Genomic DNA, 21,958 nt, shown 5'->3' with positions numbered 1-21,958 from the left:
GTTGCATGTAAAACCTACCACTATGTGCCTTGGGACTTTCTTTATATATCACACTTAAGATGTAAATAGAAGTAGTGGTGTATGCGTTGACCAACACACATTGTGCACTAGATTGTGTGCTTCCTAAAGGTAGGGATTCTGTCCTATGTATCTTTGAATATTCAATATCCTGGGTAAGAACTGGCCCAGAGTAGATACACCTGGCTGTTGCCTCAATTGAAGAAATTGTAAAACGACTAGGCTCTCTAAATTCTTTATGTGCTCCAAATACATGGAGCTTGGTCCCTACCTTGGCAGAAGTGTGGATTACATGGAAAAGAAAGGCCCTGAGTTCCTCAAGCTTGTGTTCTAATCTCGAAGGTTAAGAAAAGTAATCCCTATTAGGGCTACTCACTTAATCTGGGTTCCTCTGTTAAAGTGACACACTGAATTTTTGGGATAATAAATATTTCAATCTCCAGTCCTGAGATTAATCAAAGAGCCTATGGGTCCATAAATAAAAATCAAAGAAAAGGACTGTACAAATACACAGGTTAAGTACTCTTTCAGAATACGAGTGGCTAAAATCCGGAAGTTCCTCTTGGACCAGACGCAGTCTGAGCTGCCATCTGAGGGAGGCACTGCACTTTATTGCCCCTCAAAGCTGCTGTGCTGCACTATGCAGGAATCACCTACTTTTAAAAGACTGATCTCCGGAAACATAAGACAACACCCCTCCCACCCCCAGTTGACCAGAAAGTGAGCTTCACTCATTCTCCTTCAGAAATGCCACACACTGAGTTTTGCCTCTAAAGTGATACTTAATTCCATCTCTGTGAAAGTGGCGCCTCATAAAGAAGAGGTCCTCAACACTGTGAGGCATCCTGTGGGAACTTTTCAACACTGATTCCTCTCACCTTGTAAATCCAGAGGGAGTAGTAGATCACGCCTTATAAAAATAATAGACATAATTCATTTAAGTGAGAAGGACCTTGGTGAAAACAATGGGTTCATTTTCTAGTGCAGGGAGTCTGCCCTCGCCTCGCACCCCCACTCCCGCGCCCCTCCCAGCCATAGCACAGGGAGACAGACCTGCAGTGTGTTTTACTGGTCTATTATGGGAGCAGATAAATTAATAGTATGCTCCAGATTTTCCGTGGCAATTACTTTTGTAACACATGCATAAATGCACGTTTTTAGCTATTTTAATCACTTCCCCTACCCATATGTTGTTTGAAGAGTGAAAAATATATTCGACAAAGTGAATTGCAAGCAGGAAACACTAATTATCGTGGCTAGAGAAACATCACAAACCACTACTCTATTCCCAGTTTTCCCCTATTAATTTTTGGTGAAATATTTCTATACTAGTTCCAGTGTAAATTACAGATGCTTTGTATTTTCTAATCCTTTTATAGGTATGAATTTCCTAAGCTCCTCAAACATCAGAGCTAGATCTGCCCCAATGAGAGGCTCCGTCTTTCACAAAAGGGAAAAGATTTTCAAAGCGGTGAACTTTAGTAGAAGACATTGCATGTTAAATATACTAAGTTCTGAACTCTTAGTGTTTTTCCCCTAGAGCCTTCATTGCTGTGATGACCGTATTTCCGTTTAAAAGGACAGAATTGCGGAAGAAACGGAGTTGTTTCCAAGTGCTGTGGCCTGTTCTACCCTTTAGTCAAGAACGGACCTGGGAGATCTCAGGCGGCGGGGAGGTGAAGGTGTGTTCCGTAATCACCATGGGTCTAAAGTGGTAGCTGGCCCTTCCGCGTGCAAACACAAATAGCTCCATCAGAAAAGACTACCTGCGGCCGCGGCCGCGGAACTCCGGCTGGTGGGGGCGGGGGGCTCGGCGGGGAAGGCTGGAGGCCGGATGCCGCTGGCCTCGCGGAGCCTGCCGGCGTTGTCCATACTGATGAGCTCTTCGACTGACACAGGAAGGCAGAGCTTAGGAGGAGCCGAGGAGGCAGAGGCGCGGAGGAAGGAGACTGAGCCGCGCACCCGGCTTTGACGTCGCCCGGTTGCGGCTAGCAGCTCGCGCTCTCAGCACGTAGCGCACAACGTGACCACACACAGCTTCCCTCTCCCACAGCCCGGCAGCCTGGCAGCCGACTCTCGGCTTCGTCCTTCTCCTCTTCGCCTCCGCGGCGCTCACCCCCACTCACGCCCAGGATTCCGGCCCGCGTCGAGTCCTCGGCGCTCCGCCGCCCGGCCTGGGCACCTCTGTTGCAACTGGGGCCCGAGCGGCGGCCACGCAGCCGGTGTCCTTCTCAGGCGGCCGCTCTCGGGTTCAGCTCCGGATGCCAGAGCTACGTTAGCTCAGGCGGGGAACCCCTTCCGCGGCTCCCTCCTCTAAACTCCCGCCTGTCCCGACCGCCCCCACCCCTCCACCTGGCGGGGGCAGCGCGGAAGCGAGGAGGACGCGTGGTGGTGGTGGTGGGCACGCATAGACGTGTGTGCGATCCATTCTCTGCTTCGCATTTTCCTCTCTTGCAAGTGGCGGTGCCTGGACTCTGCTTTCGACTCCTGGAATTGATGCGGCCGGCCTGAGCCCCTTCTTCGCTTGCTGGGCGCAAAAGGCTATTTTGGAGAAAGGTGGTGGTGGCGGCGGTGGCGGCGGCGGCTGAAGCTGGTGCCGGGGAGAGCTCCAGACGCACACTCTGCGCCCTGTCGGTCCCTCTCCTCCTTCTTCCCCCTCCTCCCTTTCTTTCCTCCCCACCCCCGTCCCCCTAGCCCCACTCCTCCTCTTCCTCCTCCTCTTCCTCCTCTCCCAGCGCGACGATGCGAGCCTGTATCGTGTAACAGGATTGGCGTTGCAATGGCAACTGATGGAATGGGGGAAGGCAAGACAGCAGGGCTGGGGGCTCCGGACTGCGGGCAGGCGGGCCGCTACCGCCGCTTGACGCTCCTCCGGGAACCTTCGCGAGTTACTTTGTAAAGGCGAACCCAAGCGAGGAAGCCCCTGCTCAGTGCCCCGAGTCAGAGGCCACTTCCTGCTTCTTGGCTGCCAGCGCCAGGCTCGCACTGCTCGGCACACCCGGCCCCTTGCCCGCACTCGCCGCCAGCCCAGCGCGCCGCCGCCGCCGCAGCTGCGGAGACTCGAGCCCGCTACCCTGAAGAACACTTCGCCTCTCGGCTCCCCTTCCCATCACGCCCCCTGCTCCTCCCCGGCGTCTGCGATTTTCCCAGGCGCCCGGTGTGAGTGCGGCGTGCGTGTGACTCTGTGTCAGGGTATTGTGTTGTGCGAGAGTGTGGTGTGTGTGTGTGTGTTTGTGTGTGTGTATGAGTGTGGGGTGTGCGGGGCTCCTGCGCTCCGCTCACGGCCGCCGCCGGGGAAGGACGGACGGACGGCGCTTCCCTCTTCGGCGAGCGGTTCCCGGGCACCTCGGCTCGGCCGGGGCGCGAGTGGAGCGCGCCGGGCTGACCGCCGGCCTCCGGAAGGTCCCGCTGCGTCCCCCTTGGACTGGATATGCCCATGTTCACGTGAAGATGGATTTGGTGTACGGTCTCGTGTGGCTCCTGACAGTCCTCCTGGAGGGGATCTCCGGTCAAGGAGTGTACGGTGAGTGGAATCGAGACGCTATCGTGACCTTGTGATTCTTAGGTAAGATAGGCTGGTGAGCGAAAAAGCACGACTCGCGCCGTTCCGGGGCCCCTCCCGGCGTGGCTTTTGATTTACACTTCATCACGTTATTGGGAGCGGTAAGGAGGCAACGAGCGCGCTGCGGATTGGGCTGCGAGCCTCTCCCCCAGCGCCTTGGCTCCGGCTCGGAGTTGGGTCGAGCTGGCAGCACCGCACTGGTACGAATGAGTAGCTTTGCATTTGATTTATCCCTCTGGGGACCCCAGCTCTAGCAACCTTTGGTTTAATCCTGATTTGGCTCCCTGCCTGCGGTGGTGTTGGTATCGTGTTTTACCCCGAAGGGAAGCTCCCCATTGTGACCCCAGTGAGCTTCCCATTCCTCTCCGCCTTCCACCCTCTGCCGCCTTTTTCTTTCTCTCCACCTTTTCCTTTCTCTCCACCTTTTCCTCCTTTTTCCCCCCCTCGTTGGGAGTGGGTGGGTGGGGTGAATACCTCCTTGACTTGATTTTTCGGCACAGGAAGTGGGTTGACAGTTGAGTTGCGTTCTGCACCATCCGTTGCCATGAGCACTGACTTGGGGACGGGAGAATAGCAGACAAGATTTTTGGTGCTAGACACAATTAAGGGACGTGTTTATGTGAATGGATGAGCAAATGCATGAATGAACCGACGGCCAAGTCCTCGCGACTCGGCTTCGGGACCGGACGCTAGCTCACTGCAACAGGAACCGTATGGGTTAGGGACAAGAGAAGGGCGAGTTTGTTAATTCCGATGTTTTTAAGTCCTCAAGAGCAAATCCAGGTTCCTTCGTCTGTCAGCAGTTGGCACCCTTGGCTTTCCGGACTGAAAGATAAACTCAGACCCCCCCCCCCCCTCCTCCCCCAGGCTCTGGCTGAAATATGCGTCTTCTCCTGGGACAGACTGGCAGTGCCACAAAGACAAAATAACTTTTATGTTCCTCAGGTATGGTGGGAAGGTTAGGAGAGCAGCCCTCTAGGGAACAGCAGGCCAAGACTCACCTACAGTTCCCAGCCCAGAGCCCATATTCAGAAAATGTGTGCTGGAAATTTGACCCACTGCCTTCAGATTCCTCCGGGGTTTTGGACCCCAGGCTGCCTGGCCTGAGTGTCTGTGGAAGTGCAGACCCTGGAAGTGACTTCCAAGTGGGCGAGGATGCAAGGGGACCTTGAGTGTTCAAACTCTAGGAACGTGTCCTGCGCAGTGGGCAGGTGTTTGGGAACAAATGCTGGAGACTCGACCCAGGGTTTCCTCTCTCCACTGTCTCCTCCAGGGCTGAGTTGTGCCTGGGATGGTAGGGAAATGGTCCCAGCGGCTAGCCCTGGCCTCTGCTGCGCTCCTCGGCCCCTCCCCTCTCCTGTCTTCCTATTTCCCTCCTTAGCTCTCCGGCCAGGAAATCTTCTTTTTCTCTCACCTCTAAGCGTCTTTATTTCCCTTCTCTTCTCACTCCTCTTTTCCGAATGAAAGAGTTTGCTTGGTGGTGGTGGTGATGGTGGGACTCCTCAGTTTCAACTGCTAGGCTGATGGCAGGAGGTGGGCTCTTGAGCAGAGATGGAATTTATTTAGTGCTTTTTTGCCTTCAGAGGGACTCTGTATTGAGTGGTGGGAGTGGCTGGGATTCTAGGGATGAAGGAGTGCTACAGATAAGATAGACCCTTCTCAGTGAGCTGTTCCTTAGTAGGATAGAGTCTGAATTTTGCTTGTCCAAGTCTTTCTCTCCCATTGGTTCAGATTAGCCCACATTAAAGAAATGTTTTTTTTTTTTGTTTTTGTTTTTGTTTGTGTGTGTGTGTGTGTGTGTAGGAGGTAATGAGAAGTGAGAAAGATTGGGTGGCGGTTGGAAATGCACTGGAACTGTCTGGAGGTGGGGGATGTGCTGGAACAGTCTGGATATGCAGGGTTCCATCTTTCTGTCCACTTTTTGTCATTAAGATTATTTGTCCTGGCAAGTCTTGTTGGGCAGTGGAAAAGAATAACATCTAGGAGTTAAGACAAGTAGGGAAAAATTACATCAAAACAGTCTTGTGCCCATGCTGCTTAGCAATAAAGGAGGAGGCATTTCTGCTACTGAACTGATCCTTGAGATGAAGGAGCTGGGGTGGTGGTCTTTTTTTTTTTTTTTTTAATTGATGTGGTTATTAGTCACTTAACTTGGAATAGAATTGGCTTTGTGTGAAAATTAGTCACCATCTCTAGTCATTATAAATATCATAGCTATGAGGTGGGTGGAAAATATATTTATATATTACTTTTCAAATGTCTTACAAATCACAGAAGTTAGATAATCAAAGTGGGAATCCCTAACCTTCAGCAACAGCATCACCTGGGAACTTGTTAGGACTGTGGATTCTTGAGCCCCTCCCAGACTTTCTAAATCAGAAATTCAGTGTGTGGATTCACATTTGTGTTTGCCACCTCAGGTGATGATTCTGATACATGCTAAAGTCTGAGAACCACTGATAACCACTTCAGATTTCATTACTTTGACTTTGTGAATCATGACCTTTCTTAATCTTAAGTAGTTTTATTTTTATTTGTGATAGCATTTATGGGGAAGAGAACAGTTTATTTTTATTTAGGTATAAAATATTGATCAGCTGTAAAAAGGACATAGATGTAAGACTTGGCGCAAGACTCTAAAGTATGTTTTAAACATTTTACCCGAAAAGCCTTGAAAATGATTAATTTAAAAAGCAGGTCAATCATAAACAGAGACTTCAAAGACCTAGATAGGAACTTTGCTGGCATAAAAGTCTGTATTCCTGTATCCCTTTATTTTCCTGTATTTGCAAGATGTAAAACCTTTCATGCTGCACACAAAGTGTTGTTTATTAATATTGTCTTCTAGTACCTAGGTTCAAGAGGAAATAAATTATTTTATAGGTACTATATTCAAAATCACTTCATTGCAACCAAAAATTAATTTTGTGATTTAGAAATATATCATTATAGTCTTTCTTCTTTGAAATAGTTAGGCAGCCCTTCAGTTTTCTACTACTAGCCTGGAAAATTCTGAGCATGAAATTCAGATTTTTTAAAAGTAATGGAGAACATTTGTTTTAATGCATAAATTATATTGCCCTAAGTTACTCTAATCTTCCTATTGTCAGTCAGCTGGGCATCTTGTGAAACACTTAAGAATGAAAATTTCTGCTATAGATCTAGGACCTTATTGTCATTTATCTTGGAATATTGCACAACAGCCTTACTGCACAGTAGCTGAGATTTGTGTATATATGTGGCATTTGAGTAAAGGAGATTCTCCTTTGATTTATATCTGCCTGTCTACCCTCCTCCAGACATTCTGACATCATTAAAAAAAAGCACTTTTTAAAAATGACATTTTTCTCTGTAGAAAATGGCATTTTCCCCTGTATCTATATTTGCATAGTTTCCATTTTCTTAAGTTATATATTCTCTCTTCTTGAATTTTAAGAAGTTATTTGTACTCAAACGTTTTCCTCAAAACAATCTCAGAATTTTAAAGTTTTAATTTTATTTTTTACTGTTTTAAACATCACTGAAAACCAAAAAGTCGTTAAAGAAGAGTGAACTGGTATCCGTTTTTGGCATTATTAATGTTGCATTAAACTCATTGCATTTGCTTTAGGATAACTGATTAAACATAGTACCAAGGGTCACAGTGTAAGATGGACAGGAAGGATCTGAAGAAATTTCAGACTGTCATTGGGTTGAATCTAAATGTATATAGATTGACCCATAAGGATGTTCTGCAAGGTCAGGTACCGTTACATCCAGTCCCAGAATGTTGTCCTCCACACAGCAAAGTTATCCCAAGGTGCACTGAATTGTGACTTTTGTCTGGTTTGCATTTGAAGAAACCCTGTGATCAGATACTGCTTTTGACCAAACACATATTTAGGGTGTTAGCCTGTGGGAAGTGAGGAGGAGATGACTTTAATAAATGTTGCTAAACATAAGTAAATATGAAGCTCTATCATATACAGTTAGCTCTAGTCTTCTCTCTTCCCACTCCTCACCTCATTGTCCCTATGTGCACAGGAGAACACCCCCCCCCCATATGCTCTCAATCATCACCACCTTGGTCACCATCAAAAGGAAAAATGGGCTGTCCTTTGTATCTTGGGATTATTTTTGTTTATTCAAGGTTATCCTTACTGGTCATGTAACTGAGAATTTATGTGCCAAATGAGCAGATTATTGTTTTATACTATGTTACTTGCTCATGTCCTCTTTGTCCCTGGGGAAACCCCTAAGTAGGCTATTAAGTATGTAAGATTGAGTAGTTGTACATCAAGCCTAAGGAATCATTTTCCAGAGAACAAATCAGTAAGGGTGCCAGGGTTCTGACAGTTGGGAGTCAGAGGTTAAAAGTTTAGAGGTGAAGTGTTTCTGGTGAATGGATGTCACAAAAGAAATTCAAGGAAGGTGTTTTTCATGATCTTCATGATCTTGACTTTGCTTATCTTTAGTACCTTTAGTAATATTTGTCTTATTGATTGATATTGTAAAATTTTTTTTTTGTTCTGTAAGGTGAACCACTTTCAACCTATTTTGAGAAATAGGATACAAGCAGACTTTTCTGAAAAAAATGTCCTCTGTATTATTTTAAAACTTACTGTTCTAATGTTGATTAGGGTAAGACTCAGGGGGATGAAATTAATAGCATGAGCCTGTGGTTCAGTTTATGTCTTAAGATAGTGTTGGGAACTGTGATCTCAGGGTACTTTCCAACTATAGAGATAATTCATCACTCATGTTCTCCGGCTTGGTCCTCATGCTTTGGGAAGAGTCTTGGAAGAACTGGGCTCAAGGCTTGCAACCCACAAAGTCAAAGGCAAAGGGCCAGATATGCCTGCCGTGTCCTAGAACTGAACTCTAGGGCTGGTGCTCTTTGGCAGTGAACTAAGATGCTCTTAGTTCCCCACTGAATTGGGGAAGATCTTCCTTTCCTTTTTGGCTATTTTGGAAGGACAAACAAAATATTATATTGAATGCATTCCATATATGAATATGGTGAATGTTTTTAGCCTCGTTGTAATTGTCATTAACTGAATAGTCCCTCAAAATGAAATTTCATTTCTTCAGTGGCTGTCAATATAAATATATTCCTTAGAGCAGACTGAATAAATGATTTCATTTAAAGAGCACTGTATCCTATTTTATTTTCAAATCCAATTAATACACTTTTGGTGCTGTGAAATCATAAAGTAAGTAAGAGACTTTATGATGGCATTTCAAAGTAAATCATCTCACTAATTTATGACACAAATTATGGTAGTCAGATGATGGTCCCATGCCATTTGTGAGATTTGTTTACAGAAAGAAATTTCATAACTGTATTTTTTAGCATTCAGGTGCATTCACTGGATGGATATTTTTTGTCACTGTGTTAAAATCCCTCATCTCCATTGTTGAGGCATGCAATTAGTTATTTTCCATTTTCTTCCAGTATAATTCCATTTTTTCCCCTTAACTATACCACCTTGAATTAATCCCAGGTAATCTCTTTTGTATTGGTTTCTTACTGCTTTTCCAGATACTATGCCATTTCTAATCTGTGTTTTAAAATACTTTATTTCCTTTCCTGTTGATGTAATTCATCAAATTCAGTAAGAAAGACAATTTCCATTTAATAATCTAAATCATAAGTTCCCCAGGAATTTGCAGTCACAGAAAATAATTTCAATATTGGGAACATTTTTTTGGCTATTACACATTTGCTAAAAATTGATCAGTTAAAAAACATTATGGTAGGAGCAAAGGTATTAGAAATTATGATGTAACTTATTCTTTATGTCTTTTAGTGTGCTACTTCTACAACTTTGTGTAAAAAATAGGAAACATCAGTTTTTTGCTGTTCCCAGTCAAAACCTTGCCAAGGACTATTGTGTGGTTGGCAGATGGGGTCAAATATGTGACATGTTACCATATCTGCAAGCAGCATATTTCTTGTCCTGCTTGGTTGTAATGAGAATGGGAGGGATAAAAATAATGGAGTGATTCTGTGGAAAGGGAAACATACATATCTGAAAGAGGAAGGTCTGGTTCATAGCTCGACTTCCCACAGCCATAAAGGACAGCACAGAGTGCATTGAGAGCTCAGAGAGGTGAGAAGGAAATCAGATGTTAGCCTGAAAAGGCCATTAGAAAAATCTATCTTCCCTTTAAGTAATAGCAACACAGCAAAAAAATTTTTTTTTCTGAAGTCAATAGAACTTTGTTCATGTGTGTCAAACAAAGGAAGACAAAAAAATCTGCTTATTGACTCACTGACATCTTCAGGGAGATTCTTCTGGTCTCCCGAAAGGGAAAGATGAGGAATTCTTATATAGAGACTATGGTCCCAGTGGACCAGATTATCCTACTAGCTATTTGATTGTACAGAAGCAGAAAGAGGCACAGTTTAAACATTGTGGCATTCTCTCTGTTATTTCTGAGTGGAGCTGAGAATTGGGTCCAGGTCTTACCTTAGGTCCACTTTATCCTAAAGAGGAGGGGGATCCCATGAGTCTCCTGAGAAGGATAGAAAACTCTGAGGAAGGTATGCGACTTTTCAGAAATTGTGACCAGTAGGAGTTGTACATAAGTTCTTGGCAGATTTTAGGTAAGTTCTGGTAACTTCAGTCAACAAATTCATATATAACTTCTATGGATTAAACATGTAGGTATGTAGTAAGGGCTATGAACTCAGAGTTTACCAGGTGATTGAGGAGATGAAGCCAGATGGAAAAATAAAATAAGAGTATGAGAAATACACACGTATTTGTGCCTAGATAAGAGAGAGTCTTGATAGCTCCCGTGGTTGGAAGAAATTGAAAAAGCTGGTACAGCATGACTTGAGTCTTGAAAGTGGGTTGGTATAATACAGAGAGGAAAGGGCAGTGCTATAGCATGGATTCCAGCTGCAGGAATAGTGAGGCAGAAGGGAAAACAGTCCTGTACTATTTGTCAGTATTAAACCTAACAACTGCTCCACAGTTTACCCCAACTAAAAAGATGGATCCACTTTAATCTGTACCAATACCCCTTCCCCCAAAGTCTATAAGTCTGTGAAATAACCTTCATTCTCTGATACTCTGGAATGTGCTCAGATAGCCACCAAGTTCCTAGGTTTGTGTGTGTTCCATGTGAAGCCACTTGACCTGCTCATCAGAAGATAAGATAGTTGTATCTAAAGTTCCTGTAGGATACTGAGCCCTCCCCAATTCCAGGCAAACTTGGGAAGCTTTGAAGCTGCAAAGCAGCTCCTTTTGGAGTTAAAGTCAAAGACTTTTCAAAGCCGTTTTAGAGTGCCTACTACTTAGAAGCACTGGACTGTGGGTCCAGAATGACTTAAAACTGCATGTTGTTCTTTACAAATGTACAGTCACTGAGATGAATGCATTGCCCTTATGAAAAGAAAGGTATATGCTTTCATCATTGTTTTGTGTATTATTGTGCAAGGCAGCGTGATGTGGTTGAAAACTGTTGGGGAACTTGGGCTTTCTTCTTGTTCACCTGCTGCTTTACTGCGTGGCCACAGGCAAAAAAAAAAAAAAAAAAAAAGTCTTAATCTCTCTAGCCCTCAATTTCTATATCTTATAAACTCTTAGGAAAGTGGCCTGTTACATAGGGAAAGTATAAATAACAGCAAGAATAAAAGAGTATGTTTTCATTTTCATACCTGGAGTAGAGAGAGAGAGAACATAGTACTCTGTCTTCTTGAAAAAGTACACTCAGTTGGTCCAGCGTTCGGACTTCATAGAAGGAGTGCCATTGGGTTCTTAGAACAGAGGGAGGGGCTAGGAAGTGATAGAGAGCAAGTCTTTATTTATTTATTTATTCCTGGAAAAATAATTCCCATCTGTCAGTCTAGCAGAAAGTAACTCAAGTGGTATATTTCGAAACATGTATATATAATACTAACACATGCATGAAAATGCTATTTGATGCACGTGTAGTTGGAATTGCTTCTTGGGCCAGTTTCCTTTCAATCCACTGAAGCCTGAAATTTCTCCTTTTTGCTCCTTAATGGTGGGGGCGGGGGTGAGGAGCTGATGGTTCTCCCTCATTTAAGAGCTCCAGAAATTATTAGTGTCACCTAAACCCTATGGTCATAAGTATATTTATATATGTGTGTTCAGATATATGTGTAAATCTTGCTTTCATATCAAGAAGCTGGAATACTCTCAATATCCTACCATTTTCAAGACTAAATGAAATACAGCAATATATAAAAATAATACATCCAAATGGAAAAAAATATGGATATATTTGTAAGAATACAAATAATTGATAATTTTAAAATTAAAAAGAGAAAATGAGAATAAGCCATTACATTGAACTATCACAGATTTGCCATCTATTTTGTGGAAAAGTGACCAAAATTTTTGTTTCCCACCTAGTCACCTAATCATTAAAAACAATTTATAGAATTAACTGAAAAGGCTGAGACCTTGTTCAGCATTAAACTGCAATAGCTACGTATGTAGGAAAGCATTTTTATACATATGTATTTTAATTATCCTAGGTAAACAATTGCTTTCTATTTTTTGAGGGTGAAAGGTGGTTCCCTCAGCAGTCCTTATTCATATAACTAACTATGTGGGAGAAATCCATTAGCCTAGTTTTCAGAATGTCAGAATACTAGTTAGATATTGGTTGGAAATATTGGTACTTTTGTAACCAAAACCAAAGGTCATCTTTGCTCAGGACTTTAAACAAGACAACAGAATTATTAGAGATTAATTTTCCCCATTACATAGAATGAGCAATATTGGTTTTGCTAAGCATGGCACCTTAAGCAAATACACATGGTAGACTTTGCGATATGCACAGATTTAACTGATATGTGGTTTTGGAATTGTCAGTCTTACCTTGGTATTTCAGAGTTAGTGAAGTTATATAGTTATTCATGAAGTTTTTACATAATTATATCAAGAAGTTGTATAGTTTTTGTTTTTATCCTGATTCTGAACTTGTTTCTTCCTTTTTGGTGGCTTTTTCTACACCATAACTGTGATTCTCACCTTGTTCTTTTACTCATTTCACTCACATTTTTCATTTGGTTTGTGTTTCACTCTGGACTATACCACCTGTACCCTTTCCTTGTATAGAGCTGCTATATGAATATTAAAGTTTTCAGTCTTAGCCCACAATTCATCGGAACTCAGTCTTGGGCTAATTTTGTTCCTGCTTTTTCATGTGTAGATTCATCTAATTGCCTAGGGAGGTGCAACCCTCTTCCATTCTGACCATTTCCTACAGTATTGTAAACTATATAGTGACATCTTCACTGTTAAGATTGGGGTTTAGATACTTCCTACTCTTTACCTAAGAATAACTAACAATAATGTCCAGGGGGGCTGCAGCCTTTTTACTCAGAGGCAGCTACTTCTCTAATTATTTCCTGTGTCTCGCTAACATCTCTCTAGTTGTGGAAGCAGGGGTTAAACGTGGCCTTCTTCCTGCTCCTTCTGATTTCGTGACTTATTGTTGAACTCTATCATTATATGATTTTGGTTAATATTCCAAAAAGCATTTAAGTTTTTAATTTTCTGTTATTGAAAGCTTACTCGCTAATTCCTTAACTCTCTAAGCTTACTTTTGTGAAGAAGTATTTTGAAACCTTTAGGTTTAATCACCTCTCCAGTTTCAAAGTATAAAGATATCTATCTATCTATATACAAATTATACATATATTTGTATATATGAATATATGTATGTACTCTAAAATATATATTCACATAAATAAATTGTGTATTTAAGTATATGTATATGTGTGGATGTGTTTGTGATTTCATGGAGTGGGTCTTATGAAGTAGTAGCTGAACTTGAGCCTAAGCTTGGAGAACTGGATGGCTTTCTCGCTTCCCTTGCAAAGTTGACTGATTCAGTATTAAGAACAGGTAATCTGTGGAGTGCTCTAATCTCCCATCTAACATTCATTTTGTTTTTCAGTATCTTTTGTGATAATTCATTTTGGTATTGTTCACCAGTTTGCAGCATTGCCTTCAGAAACTCGCATGACTTCTTTTTACTTCTATATTTTTGCAGTTGACAGAAAAGAAATGTTTCTTAGCTACATAATAGCAATGCATGTGCAGTTTATTTTACCTGTCTTACAATGATGTGTATACTTCAGTCTGTGTCACTTGCATAATCAGAAAACCATCCCTCTTGCCCTGTTAGCCAGGTTTTTATTGTGATCTTTCTCCTTTTTAAGTGGAATTTTAGAGCATCAGTCATATATGTCTTCATGTGTGGATTCTAAAGTACATTTATAAACCAAGTTTAATTAACTTGGATTATCTGGCTTCTTTTTCTATCTGTCATTAAAAAATAGTGAAATATAGGATAGTGTAATTTTTTCATAGAAAAATTGCTGGTTTTCAAATGCTTCCTACATGTCACACTTTTGTACTAGGAATTTTACATACAGTATGCTATACTCTAATTTTTGAATTAGATAGATAAGAACTTTGAAACTCATAAAGTTCAAATAACTGCCATATAGTTACTGGTGACTGAATCTGAAATTAAATATGAAGTATATATTAAAATATTTGAATATATTCTTATATGTATTATTAAATATGTTCATATATGTGTGTTTATACTCCTATGATTAAATCATGCATGCTACTTAACAACATTTTGCCATGTTGAGATATCTCAAATTGGTATATTTGAAATGTAAATTGGGCATTGAATTCTAGCTGTTTGCCTGAGAAATATGTATAGGTAACAATGTCAGCACTTTATATCATAGTTTTCTTCTTTGTAAAAGGAAGATATGATTTATAATTTTTTTTCTTTTAGAATTGACATGCCCATACTGAGGGCTCTCTCTGGTATAATTTATTTTTGACTAGTAGGATATTTTAAGCACATTCATAATTAGTGACCTGTAAAAAATGAAGACATGGCTCTACTCGATATTCTGCAGAAGTAGTTATATTTCTCTATGTAAAATAAGAAGCATGTGCTTATAAAAAATAACCAGTGTCAAGTGTACTACTTTATTTTCCCCCAGGCTGATTAACAATCATTGGCCTTGGTAAGATTGATAGTTAAATGTGATATTTGGCCTGATTTTTGCCTTGAGTTCCCTCTGGGTATTGCTTGGGCATTTTTTTGCACAGAGTTAATTGAGGAGACCATATCAGCGGGTTTCTTTTCTTGAAAATCTTGTGCTCAAGAGGACAGTTGATTGCAAGCTCTGTCCTTCTCTTAGCTGCCTGGGAGTTTCTCAAACCTCAAAGCTTAGAAATTAGTGCAGTTTAGTGATTTGTTTTAAGCTTTCAGCTACAGCATTTGCTATTATGAAAGTGATTTTTTTCCTATGCTTTTTGAATGCAGTTATTGTGTGTCATATAGTATAACCCTGTACCATTCTGTCTATTGTGTGATTGATACAGAAACTGCTTCGATAGGAAACCATTTCAAGAGAGAACAGGAAAGGTATTATATTCAGCTGTAGTGCCATGCATTTCTAAACAGCTGATGTTTTCTTTAACTGATAACCACCCCCCAAAAAAATTTTCAGAGGCAGTTGAGGCTCTAGAACTTTAACTCTTAATTCAGTCTGGCTACAAACGCAGTGTGCTGAAATTCATTTTTACATTCATGTTGCACAATTGTGGATTCATTAATACTGGATTATAACTGTGTTGTTGTATTTTAAAGTCAGAGCTTTGCACTTTAAGGATATGGAGGAACATTGATTTTGTGAATATTTCTCTAAATGGTGCTTCTTCATACTTGAGCCAGATACTTGAAACCAGTGGGCTATGATTTTTTGCACACTGAAAATTCTGTTAATATTGTTAAATGAAGTGGGCCATCATGTTTTTTGCAGCCTAAGGAGCTCAAATTAAATTGCAAGCCATTGTAAAGGAATAGAGTAAAAGATGATTGAAGTTCAGAAGAGCTTAATTATAGATTTTATGTTTTTACTACCTTACATATTTAATGCTATATTTGGGAGTACTTTAAAAAATTGTGCATCCTGTTTTTATATCTTTCTCTACCTATAATTTTTGTATTTTATGATACCTTGGATGCATACTCTATTTTGAATGAAGGTGGATAATAACTTAATGATTGAGGTATAAAATTATATACCTAAGATTTAAGTACATCTATATGTTATGGTTTATCAGTTAGTTGAATATTATAAATATCAACAATACTAATTCAGTTGAATGTCTAAAAAAGCTGGAATAGAAATTCTTAAACAAAATAAAGGATGAAATATTTTATGAACCTAAAAGTGCCATTTAAATATATTTAGTTGTAATAAAAAGTAAAGTCTAGATATTTTTAAAGATTATTCTAAAATTGCTCTAAGAATCTTTTCTGGTGGTTTAACTATTGACTGCTTTTCATTCATTGTACATAGCTGTCATCCTCCCAACAATTATTATGACATTGCAGAGGATTTTTCATTATTAATGAAAAACTCAGAATTTCCACAGATAGGAAGTGTTTGATAAAGCAAATAGATGAAAACTAGTAAAGCAGATTTCCATTGCACTCTTTGTGCACTGTGCTGGGGGAGCTGGATTTGATGTCGCATGTGAAGGCACAGGTGAGCTAGTCTGGTCAAGGTATTGGCCTAAAAATAGGCAGAGTCAGCCGGAATAAATTACTTCTATTACAGGGAGATGGTTTAGCCCAAGTCATGGGAATGAGTAGTATGGGCTAAGGCACAATGAGGTGTCTATTTGTCAGAGTCTGGCTTCCCAGACACTGGACACTGAGAGGCCCGTTAACAGGCAGCTGGTTTCTGAGGGTGTGCTCTTGGGAACAACACCTGGAGGAGAGGGAGGGAGCCGGAATTCAGCAGAGAGAGAAGTTTGCTGCAATTCTGTTGTAACAGTGTCCTGAACTGAGTGAACTGGGTACCATGATGTTTGGATGGACCTTCAGAGATGTTCCAGATGGAGAGAAAAATCTTTCCACCCCCTTTTCTACCAGTCGCTAGATGCAGGCTGTTGCTGGGGAGAGAGTAACCCATTTCCAAATGAAGTGGCTCCCTTGGGTTGAAGGAAAATCCTGGGAGGAACTCAATTGTGAGCAGTCAGGTGGTAACAGTCTTGGGAGTTGGGAGAATGACTGTCCTCATGCAGAAGGTGTTCTGGACAGTGTATTGAATCTTCTAGACCTTCTCCTTTATGGTGTTTGTATTTGCTGCTTAGAAAAGTTCATCCCAGAGTTTCCGTCATGGCTCAGGGAAAACAAATCCTAATAGCATCCGTGAGGATGCAGGCTCAATCCCTGGCCTCACCTCACTCAGTGGGTTAAGGATCTGGTGTTGCAATGAGTTGTGGTGTAGGTTACAGATGCAGCTTGGATCTGGCATTGCTGTGGCTGTGGTGTAGGCCAGTGGCTACAGCTCTGATTCAACCCCTAGTCCAGGAACCTCCATATGCCATGGGTGTGGTCCTAAAAAGACCGAAGCCAAAAAAAAGAAAAGAAAAGTTGATCCCATGTGGAAACTGGTCCTCTTGGAGCAGGCCTCTTATATTAGGGATACAGACAAGAAGAAACTTTGTGGGATGAACGTCAGCCCCTGCTGCTGCACTTGATCTCAGAATGTCTGATAGTCATCATCCCTTTTTCTACCATCTTTTCTAGAATTCTCTTACTCCCAGCCTGCAGCTCTGGTGGGCTGGATGGTGAGCCTAGTGAAGTGACCCTGAAAAACTTAGGATCCTGGTTCCCATGCCCTTCTCTGGCTGCTTCCACAACTGCTGCATTTGTCAGTCTGCTGTCAGAATCTGGAAGGAATACTAACAGATACTTAAGTGGGTCCCCTGGGTGCCTGATGTCTTTGTGCCTCATAACATTGAGTTTATAGCAGTCTTGCCTTTTCTTAACAGTCAGGGTTAATTATCCCTGCCTGAATGTGACTTTTTGCTTGCCTGTTTGTCTTTTGCACGAGGAACCCACAGTGGCTAGTTGGCAACTGTCGTACAACTTGGAGACTCACTATTTCCCCAGGGGAATGTGTTACCCCTCTGGAAACCAGGACATCTTAACCACACAGGGTTTAGAATTATGAGGACTAGAAGCACAGAGATCCCAGGTGGGCCACTAAGAGAGAAGATAAGTGGGACTGTTGGACCTGTGCATTCTGTGTACTAGAGACACAGCTCCACATACTGTTCATTAATTTTAGGGTTTAACTACCTCCTAGGAGTGTGGTGCCTGATCCACTCAGGATATTAGCCACAAGTTGCTGTATCAGCTGCTCTTTCAAAAGACTGTTGTATTATTTTTTCAAGTCGGCAGCTTTGGAGAGGTACATGATGTAAAAGAACCAGTGAATTGTATGATCATATACTCATTTCTGTACTTTTTTTTTTTTCATCTTTAGTGAATCTCTTTGTTGAGGGCAATGTTATGAGGGATCCTGTTTGGGTGGGTTACGTATTGTGAAAGCCCATGGATTGAGGTGCTTGATGAGGCTGTGTTAGCAGTAAAGATAAACCCATTCCCAGAGTACATGTCAGTTCTAGTCAAGACGGCTGTTCGCTCCTTTGTATCTGAATGGAGACCAGTGTAGTCAATTACCACCAGATGGATGGCTGGTATCCTTGAGGAGTAGTGTGAATCTGGGTCCTTCTTTCTGGTAGGTTGGACATTTAGCAGCCACAGTAGCTAGATGAGCCTTGATGAGTGGGAGCCTGTGTTACTCATATATGCCTGGTGTCTGTACTTTTCACTGTGGCTGCTTTCTTTTGCACATATTGAACGGCAGTGAGGTGACTGATGGCAAGCTGACTGATGTGAGCCAGGTAAGTCATTCTGTCTACTTGGCTGTTTATTGCTTTACTCTAATTACTATTGCTCTGTAAAAAGCAATCCCAACTTAGTGGTATAGAACAGCCACTTTGTTATGTTCATGGATTCTGTGGGCCAGGATTTCATGCCAGAGACATTTAGAATGGCTTGTCTTTGCTCCATAATTTCTGGACCCTTACTTGGGAACACTGGAAGACAGAAGATGACTAGATATATAGAGACTGGAGTCATCTGGAGACATCTTCACTTTGTGTGAGAGCTGGACCTCAGCTGGGTTAGCAGGTAGAATGCCTCTATGTGACCTCTCCATTCAGGCTCTCACATCATTTGGACTTCATCACCCAGCATGGTGGCTGAATTCTAAGAGCATGTGTCTCAAGAGGTTAGAAGTGGTCTCTTGGGGTCTTGCTTTGGAAGCCACAGGCATCAATTCTGTGGTATGCTTGTTTGAGGTAGAGACAAATAAATGTCCACCCAGGTTAAAAGGACTATGGATCTCACTACTTGGTGGGGATAGTACCAAGTTCACACTGGAGGAAGGATTTATGTGATTAGAGAAATTGTTGCAGCTTTTTTTAGAGATCCCAGTCTGCTGCATGGCTCTTTCATGGTAGATGTTCTCTTGAGGGCAATAACATGGTAGACAGAGATCTGTCTACTTTACGTCTACTCTGGGCTTCCAGCCAACCAAACAGCCAAGCCGCTAAATAAACAAGTATACATTCTTTCCTCAGCTGCCTCTCTTTCCACACAGTGTATGATCCCTGAAGCTCTGCCCCTTGGGTAGATCTACCCTCAATGCTGACTTTGAAGGCACCACCTATTGGGGCTTCAGGGTTGGTGTAGTGCCTTTTTAGTTTGTACCGCGTATCAAGCCAGCCTACCTATGGACCATTCTTGCACCTGATGGTATAAGGGACTTCCCATGCAGTCATGCATATGAGTTGAAGGTAATGAGCCATCCCTCATTATCGAGAGCAGCTGTAGGGGTCTGGATCAACTCTGCATGTCACTTACTTATGCATTCTCTGTCTACTTGTGCTCAGTCCCAGATACACCATTTTCACCTAATAATGGGTTACTTCTGGACTTGCTTGGTCTTGCTTAACTTGGCTAAAAGAATCCAGCTTATATTGGACACATGATCTCATAATAGCCTGTGGCCATGCACTCTGCCTAAACAAGGCTCAGTGGTGTATCATAAACTATTTTCAGTTGATCTATAATTCTCTATTGAGAATGTCATGGATTTTCTTAAAAATCTTAATTGTCTACACTCTAAATTCTCTTTCTGAGGCTTGCCGTAAATCCTGTATGGAATTTTTCTCCCATCAGAGATGCTTCTAATATCTTGGAGTTTGTGGGATCATATGGCCCAAGCTCAGTATTTCCTCAATGCAACCTGGACCTTCTGCAAAGCTTTTGACTTCCCTATGTTCCACTCCAACCCAGAAAACTTCTGTCATACATGATAAAGGGGTCAGAGCAGTATTTCTAGCATAGGGTATGTTCACTCTTGAATTGAAAGGCATGATAGGGATTGTGCATCCTTCTTATTGATGAACAATGTGAGACGCAATATTTTACTCTTTCTTTATGAAGATTTCTTCTCATATTCTCAGAACTTAGAGCCCTACAACTTTCATTGATAAGGTATTTATTTTCCATCCTTACTAAGAAAATATGTTTTTCGAAGGCTTCTAAAGGGACTTGCAACTTTTTGCTTATCTGGACCACTTAATAGGATGTTACTGATATAATGGGCCAAGGTAATATTTTATCTAACGCTCAGTACGTTCAGATCCTTTCAGACTCTATTATGGCAAAGGATGAAGAACTTATCCTAGTCGTGGGTCAGGAGGGTAGATGTGTATTGCTGTTTTCCCCCTGTCAATGGACACTGCTTCTGGGTCTCCTTCTTTATAGTGATGGACAAGAATGGACTTGTTAGATCAGTTGCCAGGGATCATAGACCTGAGGTTGTATCTACTCTAGCAAAGGCACCACAACTAGCCAAGCATCTGCAGTTGGTGCTTCTACTTAAATGAACTTCTAGTGGTCCACTCTCATCTTCCATCATCCATTTGGTTTCTGTATGGACCAGACTAGTGAATAAAATGAAAATGTGATGCCTCCATTAGGGTTTTAAGAGTGGTACTACTGTCTTCAATTTCTCCAGTAAACAGTATTGATTGTGATTTACCATCTTGATTTAGGTTTGGGATAATAGACCTTTTAGAGAATCCCCCAACTTGACTGCCACTCTACTGCTTCTTATGATTAATTATGCCAACATTCCTTCTGATGTTTAAGTGCTTCAAATGAGGCTCTATTATTTGGAGATTCTATCATCCCACTGCTCTCAGGGTGTCTAGTTCTGTAATGACATCGACTTTCAGTCCTCACCTCAGCAATGTTAAGACCTTTCTCACTGGTGCTGGCATCATCAGTTGGTGAGTTTTCTGCCTTTAAATAGTATATGTTCTCAAGTTTTCCCACTCTCTTAACTTTTTAGAATATTCGTTGTTAGTCACTCTGTGATAAGAGTATAGTGTTTTGTCTGGTTAGTGCCATCTTCTACAGAGCTCATTGATAATGAAACCCCACTCCCCTCCCCCCTAAATAACCAGTAGTCTTGGCAATATTTAAAGATACTCCGTTGACATACACTGTATTTCTACATATGACCAAGAGGGTTGTTATCAACTAAATTGTGTCCCCCCCCAAATTCATATGTAATAGTCTTCACCTGCAATGTAACTGTATTTGGAGATTAGGTCTTTAAAAAGGGTAACTAAAGCTAAATGAGGTCATAAGGGTGGGGCCCTAACCCAAGAGGGCTGCTATCCTTGTAAGAAGAGATACCTAGAAAAGGCCCACACAGAGGTGTGGACACCACCAGAAAGAGAGAAGCCTCTGGAGAAAACAATCCTACCAGCACTTGAACTTGGATTTCCAGCTTCCAGAGCTGTGAGAAAGTAACTTTTTGTTGTTCAAGCCACTCCATCTGTGTAGTTTGTTATGGCAGCTCTGGCCAACTAATACAGGGCTCAATAAAAGAAACTAACTGCAATGGCACACATCTTTCCCCCTTGCTTGGAATAAAACTCACTCTGTTTTTTTGTCTTCTTTTCCATTTCTGTATCACTTAGTAAAGGGTGAAAACTTGCAAGTCAGGTTTTCAATACTATCCTACCAGGATTAGTGCACCATTACCTGGGGTCCTTACAAAGGTGTTAATAAATGCTTTATCACAGGAAGGTGCTCCCATGTCAAAAAACTCTCCCATATCCAGCTTTTTACCCTCTCCCATCATAACCCAGCATCTGAAAATCCATTCCTCTATGTACTCTTCCTGCTTCTACTAGTGTTTATTGGCTAAATCCACCTCCTTCAGAGCATGGTGCTTTTTCCTCCTTACTAACAATTTTAGTATGCCCATGGCTGGGCTATGTTATAAGTAAATAAACCCTAGTGATTGGATTGGCTACCTGTAGGGGGTTTAGGGATACATTCTAAGATATAAAAGTGTTGTCTTGCTGGACAGAGGTCTCTGCATCAGTGAACTCGCAGTGATTCAACTTGATACACCCCTTCCCTGAG

At 41.8% G+C, this 21,958-nt stretch overlaps 1 protein-coding gene across 1 annotated transcript in view; it reads left to right on the top strand.

Annotated features, from left to right (window-relative positions):
- The first annotated feature begins 3,164 nt into the window (after positions 1 to 3,164).
- The window catches only part of MDGA2 (MAM domain containing glycosylphosphatidylinositol anchor 2), an 826,502-nt gene continuing 807,708 nt past the window's right edge, over positions 3,165 to 21,958 (top strand). Inside the window, exon 1 of the mRNA XM_047767260.1 lies at positions 3,165 to 3,541. Coding sequence (XP_047623216.1) covers positions 3,262 to 3,541 — 280 coding nt within the window. The 5' untranslated portion in view covers positions 3,165 to 3,261. The remainder of the gene's footprint in view (positions 3,542 to 21,958) is intronic.

This window comes from Phacochoerus africanus, chromosome 2, assembly GCF_016906955.1.
Source record: "Phacochoerus africanus isolate WHEZ1 chromosome 2, ROS_Pafr_v1, whole genome shotgun sequence".
Classification (NCBI taxonomy): domain Eukaryota; kingdom Metazoa; phylum Chordata; class Mammalia; order Artiodactyla; family Suidae; genus Phacochoerus; species Phacochoerus africanus.
This window is presented reverse-complemented; position numbering and strand designations above follow the sequence as displayed.